This window comes from Hippoglossus stenolepis, chromosome 23, assembly GCF_022539355.2.
Source record: "Hippoglossus stenolepis isolate QCI-W04-F060 chromosome 23, HSTE1.2, whole genome shotgun sequence".
Taxonomy (NCBI): Eukaryota; Metazoa; Chordata; class Actinopteri; order Pleuronectiformes; family Pleuronectidae; genus Hippoglossus; species Hippoglossus stenolepis.
In genome coordinates, this window is record NC_061505.1 from 2,448,980 (window position 1) to 2,463,929 (window position 14,950).

Consider the following 14,950-nt stretch of genomic DNA (forward strand, 5'->3'; position numbering starts at 1 on the left):
GATGAAACCAAGGCCCTGAACCCAGAGAGAGAGAGAGAGAGAGTCACAGAGGAAAGAGAGAAGAGGAGTCTAAGAAAAATAAATCAACATGATTATTAAAGAGACAGAGAGTTGACAGAACACAGGGAGGAAGAGGAGGAGAGAGGATATCGGGCGCTGAAAGGAAGACGAAGTCCGACAGATAAAAATGAGACAGAACATCGGAGACTTATCAGCTCGTTTGTGCAGACGTGAAACAAACCGTCATGTCGGCTTTCAGCACGAGACGAGATCGCAGACGTCCACTCTGCGATCTCTCCGGGTGACGGATGAATGTCGCTGAGAAAGGCCCACGCTTTTAAATAACGTCTCAAACAAGCGGAATGAACAGGACTTGAAAAGTACAAGATGGCCGCGCTCGTATCCAAGTGTCTTGGCTTCGGTTTTGCATCATCCATCTTTGTTTATAGTCTGTGGGCTTGAATCCCCAGACAACCAGACGCCCCCCCTCAGCAGATCGTAGGTGTTCAGTGTGAGTGAAGGGCAGCACTCGTGCTTATCTGATTCTTAAAGATGAAAATAAACATTAGAAATACATCAGTGAGGACATGAGGTCACCAAATCAAGACAGACAGAGGTTTGAGATAGATGGCAGAGCGGACGGCCCACGTCCGGAGACTTGAGTCCTCCTTGCAGCAGCCGCAGGTTCGAGTCCGTCCTCACCCATCTTTATATACAGTCCTTAATCTTTGTTTTTGTCGTTTTCTCCAGAGTTCATGCAAGAACAATATCTGAGGTCTGCTGTCTCTATTTTTAGCTCCGGCTCCCAGTGGGAAGCTCATTTACTCATTTCCCTTCCTCTTCCTCTTCTCCGGACTTTACAGGTCATTCAAACCACAGAACTTAACCACAGCTGAATCACAGTCGTGTTCTAAAGCTGCAGTTTGGTTTCTATCACATCCTCCCCCGACAGTTTATTTCCCTCCGTGTCGCTGCCTCTCGCTCACTGGCTTCAAGATAATGATTTAAAAAAGGTTTTGATTAATCACCAGAAATTCTGTGTTGCAACAGCTGCCTGGAATCTTTTCCAGATAAGAACCTCGAGAATTCTGTTCTTGACAGTAAATAGGAGGCTGATCGATGGGTTTTTGCTGCTCATTAAATAACTGGTGGATAAAAGATTTTAAAGATCCTCAAGTTTCCTTAACAAATAACAACTGCAACTACAGCAACTTTAAGTGTGTGTGTGTGTGTGGTTGTGGGGGAGGGTGTGTGTGTGTGTGTGTGTCTGTGCTATTCTAGCCGCCTGCTGCTATCTGATGTCGTGATAAAGCTTCGTGAGCCAAAGAAAGTCGACCATCGCAGCCAAGGTGAATGAAAAACAGACACGAAGTGCATTTGAGGCACAAACACAAATGTTGTGTTAACTGTCTAAGTGTGTTTGGGTGTTTACCACTGGCTCCTCTCCAGTTTGTTGGTCTGTCCGACACGCCTCGGCCTCTCGGCCTCTCCAAGACAAACAGGCTGAGGGGAGTCAGAGCGAAGTCAGGGGATGAGTCATGCTGATTTATCAAACACATCGTGGGGAGGAAATCCTCTGAGCGAGGTCGACTCTGTGAAACTCACGTTACACAACTCACTTGTCCCGACGAGGCTTTAGTGCTGCTGAGCCCCGTGAGACCCGTTTATTTCTAATACACGCACGTTCCGGCTGCGTGCGGCGGCTTCTGGGTGGCACCAGGGTTTTATTCGTCCTTATTCTTCATTCATGTCACTGCGCTTTCCTGCATTTCTGACTTCTCATGGCTCCGTCTTTGATGCGCGGTCAAATTTCCGGCCACATCAGATAAGGGGAGACTTTTTTTAGCCGGACTTGAGGCGGAGGAGAAAGGCTCTGAGTGGATGTTTCAACACACGTCAATGTGGAACCGGCTGCGCTTTAAAAACCGTCTGTTCTGGAGAAGAAGTAAAGAAAGTCAGTGGGAATCAGGACCCAGAGCTTGTTACAACTCATAAGTTACAATAAGTGTTTACGAAGTTCAGATTTTCAGTTGCACGTTAAGTTAATCGCAAGCACCAAGTGTAGCCAGGCTAGCTGTTTCCCCCTGCTTCCAGTCTTTATGCTAAGCTAAGCTAATTAACGTGAATAAACCTCGGAATTGGGACATTTGACGAAAAAGTTAAAGCGCATCTTTAAAAACTCATGATATCTTCCTAATTCTAACCAAGATGTATTTAATGTTTTGAATCAGACCAAGTCGTTATCAAATTATTAATATTTCTGTTTCTAAAAGCACAAGAGAAACAGATTTGAACCATTATGATGCCTCTTATTCTTAAAGGCTGTGGTTTCTTCAGTATGTGGTGCCGCCCTGTGGAGCCCTGTACGCTGCTGCTGCTGTCACCAGTGATGTAATGTGGAAACTTGTTTTGTCCCGTCCGGGGCCCCGGCGGTCAGGCCCCTGCAGCTCGCCCCGAGGTGCCGGTCAGTCTTGAGTTCGAGGGGCCCTTCGTCTGCGACCGCCAAGTGACTGCGTTTCATAAAGATAAGTGGCGTTCAGAAAAAAGAAGGAGCACATGATCAATTCAAAGAGTCGCATGGCAGAGACTGTCATCACCTGGATATAAGGGGGTACAGTAACCTGCAGGTGAACTCTGCTTCAGTCAGGATGAACAGAAATATACTAAATATCTGTTTTACAATTAAAATCTAGTCATGAGATTCACAGAGATTATTTGCTTTTGCAACAATTTTGTCAATAAAGTTTTCGTGCCTGCTTGTTTATCTTAAATCTGTCTTGTATCAGTTAAAGTGGGTTTGGTTTGGGGAGGGATTCTACATGTTTATATTAATATGTGTTTGTCTTGATGTATTTAAAACATGACTCCCGTGTCCAAGCGACTGTTGTGGACCAGTTGAAAGACTTTTTGTATTTTCAGTTTGGACGTTTGGACGTTTGGACGTTTGGACTTTGTTTTGTGTGTTTGGACAATCAGCCCTCGGCAGAGGTCTGTGCTCTGAGTGCCCGTCGAGCATTAACATTATTTTAAGTTTCTCACGGTTCATCTGTTGTGTTGTGTAACTCGGTGTCTTCGCTGTCCATCACGCTCAGGGAAACGACCACATTCCAAATCCATGAGGCCTTTCTGTTTTCCTCTAACTGGATTGTTTGACCCCTGGAGAGGCTCCTCGCCGACCGGTCCACTTTCCCAAGTCACCGCTTTTAATTCAATTTGGTTTTAGATTTAAAACACAAACCAAACATCGCACATCATGGCCTCCGTCACGGATTGATTCCCTACTTGATTATTCCACATAACTGGGCTTGAACCAGTGAAACACTGTGGAGTTACAGGGCGTTAAAGCAGCATCGGTCTGAATGTGTGCGTTAATGGAGTCACTGGGTTCATCTGGTAGGATTAGACCTCCACATCTGGACGGATTCGTCTTGGTTTGGACATAAAGATACAGAAGATATAAAACCGGGGGTCGACTCTCTTGTCCAAACAGTTTGGAAAGTTGCCTTTAGCGTCGACTCGTGAAAACAATCTGTAGTTTGCCGGAGGTTGTTTGTAATTTGGGGGGAAAATTCAATCAGCCGTGTGTTTGAGCCGGGGAAAGGGCGATTCATTTTATCAGCATGAATCCATCAGCCCAGTTGACCCTGCAGACGTGCGCAGCTCGTTCTGCCACATTGTGCAACGCCTTGTAACGTTTTTATCGCCTCAGAGGGACGAGAGCAAACCAAACTCTGCTTCTATGTTGACACAAAGTTGAAACCTCTTTATTTCCAGGAACTTCCACCACAGGACGTTTTCTTTCTGTCCGGGAATAAAGAGGCTGGTCGGTGTGTTTCTGTGTTGCTGCTGCCCCCTAGCGTCCAGAGGAGCATCGTGCTGTTTGGTGCCTCTGCCAAGGAGGAGGTGGGATTTCCCACCAGTTTATTTGTCAGCAGGATTTTTCGCTTCCTTAGAATTGCATCGTCACATTTCCAGGGAATAATTCACAGATCTTTATTTACAAATTAGATATATTGATTAGGTGGATATTCATCAATGGTTTTGGTAAATTCAGTGCAGATCCGAAGTTGTCATGAAGTTATAATCTTAATACACGAAGGATCTCTCACACATGATAGATTAAAGTTGTCACATTTGTACTTTGCACAAGGTCAAATTTCCATTTTCTGACTCTGTGTTTATTATATTTGTTACAAAATTACAGAAAGTAAATATAAATGTTGAGGAAAAGTCTGATGAGTCAGTCATGATGACATTTGGACTCGTGACGAGATGTGAAACAACTACATCTTTATCATGATCATTTTCACTTCTCAGTCTACGTGGCTTAAACCTACAAAGGATTTGGATTTGATATAATCTGACAGGACAGGTCGCACACTTGTAGGTCACACACACACACACACACACACACACACACAGACACACACACAGATGAGCTGCGAACCTTCCAGAGATGCACCTTCATCTGTGTTACGTGTATGGACGAGCCTGTGTCTGCTCCTGAACGTGAGGAGGTGATTCAGGGGGTCTTCCTCAGACCTTCCTCCTCCTGGTTCCTCTGAGCTCTGGAGATGCGACACCAGCACCGTGCTGTCATCTCAACACCTCACACATGGCGGACGAATCTACATCAGACAAATCTGCTGCTCCTCTCTTCTCCTCTTCTCCTCCACTCCATCCATCCCTCCGTGGCCTCCTGAGGTTCCTCCTGGTTCTCCTGTGTCTGCTCCCCCGCCCGGCTCAGGCAGCCTGGTTCAAGGTCGGGGTGGTGGGACCGTGGGGATGTGACCCTCTGTTCGCCAAGGCCCTTCCCCATGTGGCAGCGCAGCTCGCCGTCAACCGCATCAACAGGGACCCGTCTCTGTCCTACGCTGCCACGTTTGATTACACCGTGCTGCAGGTAGGCTGCTCATCTGACTGCTTGCTTCATTCATTCATTTGATTAATTGACTTATTGGAACTTCCTCTTCAGGAGCCGTGTGAGACGTCCAGAGCGCTGGAGGCGTTCATGGGTTTCCACGCCAAGGCCTCGGGGTACATCGGGCCGGTCAACCCCGGCTACTGTGACGCTGCATCAATGCTGAGCAAAGGCTGGAACAAGGTAGGTGTGAATGGTAGTTTGCAGATAGATATCCTGTCTTCTCCTGCTTGGACAGATCCGATTAGATCTTGTCTTTGCTCCTCCAGGCTTTGTTTCCTTGGGGCTGTGTTGGCTACGAGCTGGATGACGTCCGGAGCCACCCGACCTTCGCTCGCTCCATGGCGAGGCCCACGTGGGTGCTGCTCAGCATCATGCATTACTTCAGGTGGGCGCACGTGGCCATCATCTCCTCCTCGGACGGCATCTGGATGGAGACGGCCACCAAGGTTTGGATTTGCTTTTATTTCTGACGCTGACAAAGAGAAACTGCTGTTGACAGAGGAATCCAAACTCTCCCTTTGTTGTCTCGGTCCTGTTCAGGTCGCTGATTCGCTGAGAAGCCACGGTCTGCCGGTCAGACTGGTCAGTTTCATGGAGAACACTCCTCACGGCATCAGGCGAACTCTGGCCAAGGTTCGAAAGATGAGTGAAATACGAGGTGGGAACTGGTTTACCCCGGCAGAAGATTTGCTCTGCGTGTCTGGACAAAATAACACTTGATATCTTGGACATTCCTCAAGGACACAGTGTTTAAAACTTAGTATCTTGTCTTGTCCTAGTCGTGGTCCTGTGCATGCACTCGGCGCTGATCGGCGGCACCGTCCAGAAGCTCCTGCTGGAGACGGCCTACGACATGCAGATGACTGACGGCTCCCTGGTCTTTGTGCCGTACGACACTTTGCTCTACAGCCTCCCCTACCGCAACGTCACCTACCCGGCTCTGAAGAGCAACAGCAAGCTGCTGAGGGCCTACGACGCCGTGCTGACCGTCACCATCGAGTCGCCCCAGACGTCGTTCTACGAGGCCTACAGAGAGGCCATGGAGACGGGGGAGGTGGCGAGGACGCTGAAGCCACAGCAGGTGATGCAAGGAGCTGGAGACGAATCACGTGTGCTGCTTTTAGTGAGTGTGTCTGAGCTGAACTCTGTGACCTGCAGGTGTCTCCTCTCTTCGGGACCATCTACAGCTCCATCCTCTTCATGGCTCATGCGGTGCATCGTGTTCGGCAGTCGGGGGAGTGGATGTCTGGCGGCAACCTGGCGAGACACACCCACAATCTGGCCTTTCAGGTACTGAGAAGACTGAGAGACTGAAACAAGTTTGTCCCCTTTGTCCATAAAGATGAGAAATGTGTCTTTTGAATTTTCATGCCATACAATTAAATGTGGCTGGACTGAAAATAAACATTAAAAAGACAAATATTTATAATATTTTCATGCAGTATCTTATCAACGTTTCAGGGGTTCAGTCACCCGATTAAAACCAACGACTCTGGAGCAGCTCTGCTGGAATATCTCATCCTGGACACAGACGGTCTCTCCTCGGAGCTGAAGCCAGTGTACAGGTACAAGAGGGATAATTAAGTTCATATACAAGGTGATACAGGGATGCACAGAGAGATGATTCATATAAGAGGGTTGTGTCAGCAGTTGCATTAATAACGATCATATTAATTGATGACAGGATCGACATGGAGGTCGGGATGGTGCGATTCCTGGGTCGAGACATCCACTTCCCCCGAGGCTACGGACCCAGGAGAGACTCCTCCTGCTGGTTCACTCCTGGAGTCATCTGCTCGGGGGGTGAGAGCTTCACTCTGGATAATCTTTCTATGTAGTCTTATTTATTTCTTCCCTTTATTTTCAAACCAAGATCTTCTTGTTCTGTTCCAGGTGTGGATCTGCTCACGGCCATCAGGATGTTCCTCGGAGCGATCTTCTTCTCTGTCGTCTCTGTGGCGTTGATTTACTGCGTCAGGTACAAATCTATGTCCAGCCTGAAAAGTCTTGAGTATCAATATAGACTAGAACTATTATTTTCCGGCATAATAACTAGAGAAGTTTGATGTTATCGTCGAGTTTCACATGTCTCCTCCTGCTCTCTTGTTGCCTAGGCGACGCATCAATCAGATTCTCCTGGTCAAGAGTCCAAACAAAATCTTACTGACTCTGGCAGATGTCACATTCATAAACCCGTCGCTTAGCAACAAGGTCAGCCTCTGCTTGACATCTCCTCTAGAGTCCAACTTTTTACTTGTCTCCGGTGATTGATTGATTGTTACATTTTTGAAATTACTCAACAAACATCACACCCTGAACTCGCGTCTGCACAGAAGCTGAGTCGGGACGACAGCAGAACCAGTGGCATGAGGAGCGTGTCGGACCGCAGCCTCACCTCACCAGTGTCCACCATGACCCCGGCCACCTATGAGAACTCCAACGTGGTCATTTACGAGGTGATGTCAGTTTAATGTTTGACAACATCCCACAGTCCTTATTCTCCATCATTATCCTTGAGTTTACCTGTGAAAGTGAAAATATGTCAAATATTGGCAGAACCAGTTTAATTTGGCATCTTGAAGAAGCTGTTTCCTTATGAAACTATTTCTGTTTCATTTGTGTTCCTCTCCCTCAGGGTGACTGGGCCTGGCTGAAGAGACTCCCTGATGGGACGTTCAGCAGAATCAACCCCAAAACCAGTGACGTGTTTGAACTGGTACGTCATGTTGTTGCTGTGAAACAAAGTGGAATTCATTACTTTAAAATTTGAATTAATTCAACAAAGTTTGCAGATGAAGGACATGCGTCACGAGAACATCAATCCCTTCCTGGGCTTCTTTCACGACTGTGGCGTGTTCGCCATCGTGACGGAGTTCTGCTCCAGAGGAAGCTTGGAGGACCTGCTGCTGAATGATGACGTGAAGCTGGACTGGATGTTCAAGTCCTCTCTGCTGCTGGATCTCATCAAGGTCCATATAAAGTAGATGGAGATGCACTTGGAAAACTTCTCAGGGCTACTTGACCAGGTACATGACTCCATCCTGTCTGCTGCCCCCCCCTCAGGGTATGAAGTACCTCCACCACCGCGGAGTGTCCCACGCTCGTCTGAAGTCCGGGAACTGTGTGGTGGACGGACGCTTTGTCCTGAAGATCACAGACTTCGGTTACAACGAGGTTCTGGAGTCTCAGAGGTTCCCTTACATCGAACCACCCGCAGAGCGTGAGCGAACAGATCAGGGTCACATTCACCTTGTCCAAGTGGAGACGTGTGTACGTTTCCACAACAGAACCAAGGTAATACGGTTCTGTGTCTTCCAGAGTTGCTGTGGACGGCTCCAGAGATCCTGAGGAGCGGGCAGCCGGGGCTTCACGGGACTCTGACCGGTGACGTGTTCAGCTTTGCCATCATCATGCAGGAGGTGGTGATCAGAGGACCTCCGTTCTGCATGCTGGACCTCTCCGCTGCAGGTCCGGGAACTGCATCCTGATTCTGAAAATGCTAAATGCACTGTTTCTTTTCTTATATCTATATAGACCCTCATTACTTGTTGATGCACTGATCCCTGCAGCCAAAGTGCCACCATGGTTAAAACAACAACAGCTGATGTGTCTCTGTGTTTCAGACATCATAGAGAAGCTCTGTAAGCCTCCTCCTCTGTGTCGGCCGCTGGTCAGTCCCGACTACGCTCCGTTAGAGTGCATCCAGCTGATGAAGCAGTGCTGGAACGAGCAGCCGGAGAAGAGGCCCAGCTTCGAGGAGATCTTTGACCAGGTAGTTGAGCAAAATGTCTGCATCTAAATGCTTTGTAAGCTGATTTTAAACAAGTAAAACTAAATGCAGGAGTGAATGTTGTTGCTGTTTGTTCGGGAGTTAAATACCTGTCGTTGGTTAATCAGGTAAAGTTTTACCTGTCTTCTCCTTCTCGCCCATATCTAAGTTTAAAGACATCAACAAGGGGAAGAAGACCAACATCATTGACTCCATGCTGCGGATGCTGGAGCAGTATTCGTCCAACCTGGAGGAGCTGATCCGAGAGCGAACGGAGGAGCTGGAGATCGAGAAGCAGAAGACGGAGAAGCTGCTGACGCAGATGCTGCCTCCGTGAGTTTAACTCCTACACAACACAACGTCATTACAATTTATCCTGATCAATAGTTTAAATAAAATTCAACCTACATCTTGAACTAGTGTTCGTCTTCTTCCTTTCAGATCTGTGGCAGAAGCTTTGAAAGTGGGCGGCACAGTCGAACCAGAGCACTTTGACCACGTGACACTTTACTTCAGCGACATCGTTGGGTTCACCACCATCTCAGCCAACAGCGAACCCATCGAGGTGGTCGACCTGCTCAACGACCTCTACACCATCTTCGACGCCATCATAGGAAACCACGACGTCTACAAGGTGGCCTCCACCTCTGTTAGCAAGAGGAATCAAATCCCTTTAAATCCCTTGTTTGCTCATTGTGTTGTGTTGTTGTCCAGGTGGAGACGATAGGTGATGCCTACATGGTGGCATCTGGACTTCCCGTCCCTAACGACAACCGTCACGCTGCCGAAATAGCGAACATGGCTCTGGACATCCTGAGCGCGGTGGGAACCTTCAAAATGAGACACATGCCTGATGTTCCCGTCAGGATACGAATCGGACTGCACACAGGTGAGTGTTGGACGTTAGGTAACTTACATTTAATCCTTGGATCCAAACCCTTTCACAAAGCTTGTTTGTGTTGTAGGTCCATGTGTAGCAGGGGTGGTGGGTCTGACCATGCCTCGCTACTGTCTGTTTGGAGACACGGTGACCACTGCCTCTCGTATGGAGTCCAGCGGGATGCGTAAGTCACAGACCGACAATACATAGGACTGAAAGATTGTGTATAAAATAACCAGGCAGTGATTACTTGTTTCTGAACTAAAGCCTACAGGATCCATGTCCACGAGAGCACCGTGAAGGTCCTGCGGGATCTAAACCTCGGCTACAAGTGGGAATTAAGAGGCAGGACAGAAGTCAAGGTACAACTTCTTTATCAGGGACAAGATTTCAACAGAAAACAGCATCTCAACACCTTTCTTTGTCTTTCTTCTCAGGGGAAAGGTGTGGAGGAGACCTATTGGCTCGTAGGGAGAGATGGGTTCACCAAACCTCTGCCTGTTCCTCCAGAACTCAAAACCAGGTAGAAATGACTTTTTCTTGGCAACGTGGCGTTTTGTGTATGTGAGTGCAAGCTGTGTTTACGCTGTTTACTCCGTCCCAACAGGGAAATGGCTCACGGGCTGCAGATGGCCGAGATCGCCCAGTACAAGAAACGGAAAGCCGAGAAACTGCAACAGGAACAGCTTGCAAAGGAGAAAAGCTGAGGTAATGTTATGCATTATTTAAATTGTGATTCATGCTAAAAAAAAACAACAGAAGTGAAAGTTATGACCAATACTGCAGCCCACCACCAGGGGGTAATCAAGATGTTTTGGCTTTACTTTTGGGTTGATGTCAAATCAATCCTTTTCGAATCAGCGTCGGAGGAAAGGAGTCGAGGGACGTGAAGCAGGTGTTTCACGAGGCTGTGAAGAAGATCTGTCACGTCCGCGTCGTGACTCAGGTCAACGCAGCCGAAGACGAAGACAACGTCATGACGTCTCACCACTGACTGACCTGCGGGTCACATGTTCACCTGGACGGGCCCGAACACGTAACTTTACCTCAGGACTTTGACAGAGAGAACTCTGACAGAGATCATCCTCTGAGAAGAGTTAGCAGCAGCAGGAGTGTGTGTGTGTGTGTGTGTGTGTGTGTGTGTGTGTGTGTGTGTGTGTGTGTGTGTGTGTGTGTGTGTGTGTGTGTGTGTGTGTGTGTTGAAGTGACGAGATGAAGTCCTGTCTGGAGCTATGTATAGAGGCGGTGACTCAGCAAAGCAGGGATCTGCAGAAACTGCCCGTCAGCAGCAGAGGAACGACGCTAATCTTCAGTTCATTTCCTCCTCCTCCACTTCCCCGTTTCTCCGTCGGAAGGGGGGAGGAAACGAGGAAACGAGAGAGGAGGGAAGCAAACTGAGGTGAGAAGGAGAGGTGAGAGGAAAGGAGGATGAATGACCATCTCATGCTTTCACCACCTTGTCTTTGCTCTTCATCCTCCATCCATGAATTTGGCTGATGGGATCTGATAATCTACACTAAACACATAAACACTGGTTTAATATAACTAATAATATAATTTGTCTGTTATTCTCATATGACAATCGTGTGTAGTTCAGCTGTGAAGGCGAATTCATTTACTATTGAGTGATTGTAGCTCTGTTTCAATGTTTTTATCTCTATATCTGTGTTGATATAAATAATTTAGTTAATTAATATCATCAGTTTTACTTTTATTTCTACCTCATAAAAGAAAAACTTTCCTAAATGTAGGATATTTTAGTTTTCCCTTCGATAGCTGCATTGAGCTGGCTTCATTTTTCCATAAAGTTTGATTGAAGAAGATTTAAGTTTGACATTAAAAGTTTCTCCTCCAACTTTTTAATGTGAATCTGATTTTAAAAACAACCCCTCAACGCCCTCTAGTGGTCAAATACAAAATAATCTCCGATTTATTCAAACTACAGATGGCAACCTGGAAACTCCGCAGGATTATCCCTGCTGATCCTGTGTGTGTGTGTGTGTGTGTGTGTGTGTGTGTGTGTGTGTGTGTGTGTGTGTGTGTGTGTGTGGTGTGTGTGTGTGTGTGTGTGTGTGTGTGTGTGTGTGTGTGGGTCCATCTAAAATCCTTAAACTGACAGGGAGCTTACCACGCTCTCTCACTGTGTAGATAACGGACTCATACTCTCATCTCAGTAGTTCCGACGAAACGTTGCATGCAACCTGATTTAGTCTATAGTTTATGTGTAATTAAACTAAAATGATCTTTTCATCTCAAATTGTTACATTAAAATAATTTTAAATAGCGGAACGAAGATAAAACCTAACTTTGTTGAGGAGAAACAGGTTTTGGATTCTGTCTTATTCACGACTCCTCAGATTCGTGTTGGAACCCCGACCCTCAGGTGGCTACACACCTATACACAGATGTTTCATTAAGCCCTTTACAACAATGAAAGGGTTGTTGTTGTTTTTTTTATTGAAGTTCTGCAGCAACAGATTGATGAACTGCAAAATTCTAACCTTTTAACTTTGTCTTATACAAGCATCTTTATTTATGTTTGGTTCTTTGAGTGTTTAAAACAGCAGATCAAGAGCTTTTCTTTTTATCTTCATCCCTTCAGCCTCACGTAAAAAATTCCAACACAGCTAATTAAATACAAAATTCTCTAGATCTATTTGAAAGAGACAATTCATATTAATTAACCAACTAATCAACAAATGAATATGAATTAGTCTCCAGGCCTTGTTTTAATCTGCAGTTCCTGAAAGGTCAATGGTAAAAACAACAACAACATACAAATAAAATACACACATGATACTCATGTATAAAAATACAGAAGTACGTACAAATACACTGACCTTGAGTATGAAATATACAGTAAATATCTATAATACGTACCGATACTGGCAGAAAAATATACTTGAGTGTGCATCATGGACTGAAAATCTAAAAGTCAGTGATGTGCACTGAGTATCACAAACAGTGTAGAGGTCAAAGTTCTATTTGTTTGAATGTTAGTGATCATAAAAAAACATGGAGCAATGTGTGTGTGTGTGTGTTTTAGTAATTAGTTAGTTCATTTGTGTAAATAGAGTGTGTGAGTGTGTGTGTGTTTGTGTGTGTGTGTGCGTGTGTGTGTTTAAATTGCAATGTCAACAACACAGTGTGGAAACTGGGCTTGTTGTGAAATCACAGCCCGAGTCAGTGACAAAGGGAAGCTTGTTTCCTTTGTGTTTCCTGTGTGTGTCTTTCTGCTTTGTTGGCTCTGCTCCTTTGTTGCAAGCACAATGGCAGCACAGGGTTCGAGTGTAGGGCTGACTTCACACCAGCAGAGGACGCTGTGCCATGGTCCCTGTCAATCAGCAGAAGAGAATGGAACAGAAAGATAATGTAACAGTCATAATATAAAACAATAAACAGGGTTGAAACCAAAATAATAACAAATTAAGAAAATATAGTGTCTGCATAAATTTGGATTAATGCAAATGAATATCAATTAAAAAGTGTTGTTATTCTGAAAACTGAACTGTTTTTAAATATTGAATATTACAATTTTAAACATATTTACCATATGAGGTTAATATACTGGAGGGGTTCAACCTTGAAAACCTTAAAAACTACTAGAATTTGAATAGAGTGTAATAATAGGACGTTTTACACTAATTAGACAAATTAATTGTTTCTACGTTCCCCTCCCATGAAATTTAAAGATCAAGTATCAAATCCATATTTCCGGCGGCTCAACTCCCTCCCATGTGTCTGCAGAGCGAGACCACTGACGTCAAGCATTGTCCAAAGCACCGCTGCACATTAAACACATTTATGACCTGATCTGAAAACACTGCAGGTGAACTTTGCATCAATAAGCAGGCCCAGTGACGGACACTGGGAATGACGCACGACCACAGCGTCTGTTCTGGTTTCTATATCACAAAATGTTTTTTCTGCAGCTAAAAAAAGAGTCTGAATTCTCCTGAAATTATCACAATCCAGCCGGTTGCCTCAAACGCACCTAGGAGCTGGAAATCTACTCATCAGAAAGTCCCAATATTCATATTTTAACCTCAGGGCAATAAGGGACTGTTTACACGGAGCTTTCCGATTTCTGCAGAATCTGTTATTCTCTGTTTTCAGAAGCGAGACAGAAACAAGGCAAAAGGTTGAAGACCATGTGACTTCGCAGATGAAAGGTCTAGGGGGGGGGGGGATCTTTTTCAGCATTTGTCTGTACCCGCGCCAGATGGAGGTTAGCGGGAACCAGACTTCCTTTGAAAAGCAGCTGATACTTCCCCGGGGAAGAGTTGGGTTGCCCGTCGGCTCGACTGGTAGCTAGCTGTCATTGTGAGAGAGACTGGAGCCTGGCATTCCGGCTGTCACAATGCTGTCCCCTTTTTCTGTAACAAGGGGTTAACGAGGTGAAAGAGTGGGATGGGACGGGGGCGAATGCAAGAGGAGGGAAACTGTTGTGACCTTTTGTATCAATAAAGTTACTCAAACTACAGGATGACTGGTTCCTAAATTCACAAAAATGTCCCCTTTTTGTCCAAAAGAGAAATAAACCAAAGACATTTTTAGCCTAGCTTAGCGCAAAGACAATTGAGCTTTTCAGTGGACACAGTCCTGGGTCCTTTCTGCACAAAATGTACAATAATTAGCGTTGAAAGTTTGTTTGTCACCATGGAAACAGTAGTGGACGACACAGTTTAACCACGAGGTTCATTTATCTGCGTTTCAGGACCATGAGGGGTCCTTAACTTCTTCAGACTTCTGTAGAGAAAGGTCATGTGATATGATTGAAAGCTCCAGAACATATCGAGATTGACCTTCTCAATCTACCACCTGATGATGACATGAAAACACATTTCCTCAAAAGTCATTCGCATTGAGTTTGTGTTATTGGAAAGAGTTGTAATTATACAGAGCAGGCGTAGACAGAGGTATATTACTAATGAGCGTTAATTACTTTTTGGTTGGTTCTCATTTACAGTGAGAGTCACAGACAGGTGGTCCAGCATCGCCCCGTGGCTAAAACTCTGCCAGAGTTGAGGGTTTGATTCCTGCTGGGACCAGCTGCACTACACATGATCCCGCTCATGATACTGGAAGGTGTTTGGGATACAAGGGCTCCAGCAAAGTGTTGCATGCAAACTGTCGTAGGTGTTGAGAAAGCAGAGCGGCGTGGAAGATCACTGTGACCTCCCCAGGGCAAAGGGGGGAGCCCTCCCGGACTGCTCCAGCTAGGTTTCCTTGGAAAACACAGCGAGGGCCTCGAATCACCGCTGTTGCACATGCACGCTCTTTGATTGCCACATGTATCTGCTACAAGGTTTTTAAAAAACAACTTAATATCACTGCGAGGGATTAGAGGCAGTGTGGTGTGGATGGCAGATGTCGC

General features: G+C 45.9%; 1 protein-coding gene across 1 annotated transcript; it reads left to right on the forward strand.

Annotated features, from left to right (window-relative positions):
* Positions 1 to 4,370: 4,370 nt before the first annotated feature.
* gc2 (guanylyl cyclase 2) lies at positions 4,371 to 11,428 on the forward strand. Its single transcript, XM_035148818.2, has 24 exons — positions 4,371 to 4,903; positions 4,976 to 5,104; positions 5,191 to 5,370; positions 5,465 to 5,582; positions 5,704 to 6,005; positions 6,083 to 6,214; positions 6,386 to 6,489; positions 6,609 to 6,727; positions 6,818 to 6,902; positions 7,039 to 7,135; positions 7,258 to 7,380; positions 7,560 to 7,640; positions 7,717 to 7,893; positions 7,988 to 8,144; positions 8,243 to 8,392; positions 8,548 to 8,696; positions 8,863 to 9,026; positions 9,135 to 9,327; positions 9,408 to 9,582; positions 9,659 to 9,757; positions 9,841 to 9,935; positions 10,011 to 10,096; positions 10,181 to 10,281; positions 10,435 to 11,428. Exons 1-23 carry the CDS (start codon positions 4,616 to 4,618, stop codon positions 10,278 to 10,280), a joined length of 3,303 nt encoding a protein of 1,100 aa, XP_035004709.2. The 5' UTR covers positions 4,371 to 4,615; the 3' UTR covers position 10,281; positions 10,435 to 11,428.
* Positions 11,429 to 14,950: the final 3,522 nt, after the last annotated feature.

Coding starts and splice junctions, on each gene's coding strand:
- gc2 (XM_035148818.2), top strand. CDS start 4,616: ATGGCGGACGAATCTACATCAGACAAATCTGCTGCTCCTCTCTTCTCC. Junction 6,728..6,817: donor TGGAGTCATCTGCTCGGGGG/GTGAGAGCTTCA, acceptor GTTCTGTTCCAG/GTGTGGATCTGCTCACGGCC. Junction 7,381..7,559: donor CCAACGTGGTCATTTACGAG/GTGATGTCAGTT, acceptor CCTCTCCCTCAG/GGTGACTGGGCCTGGCTGAA.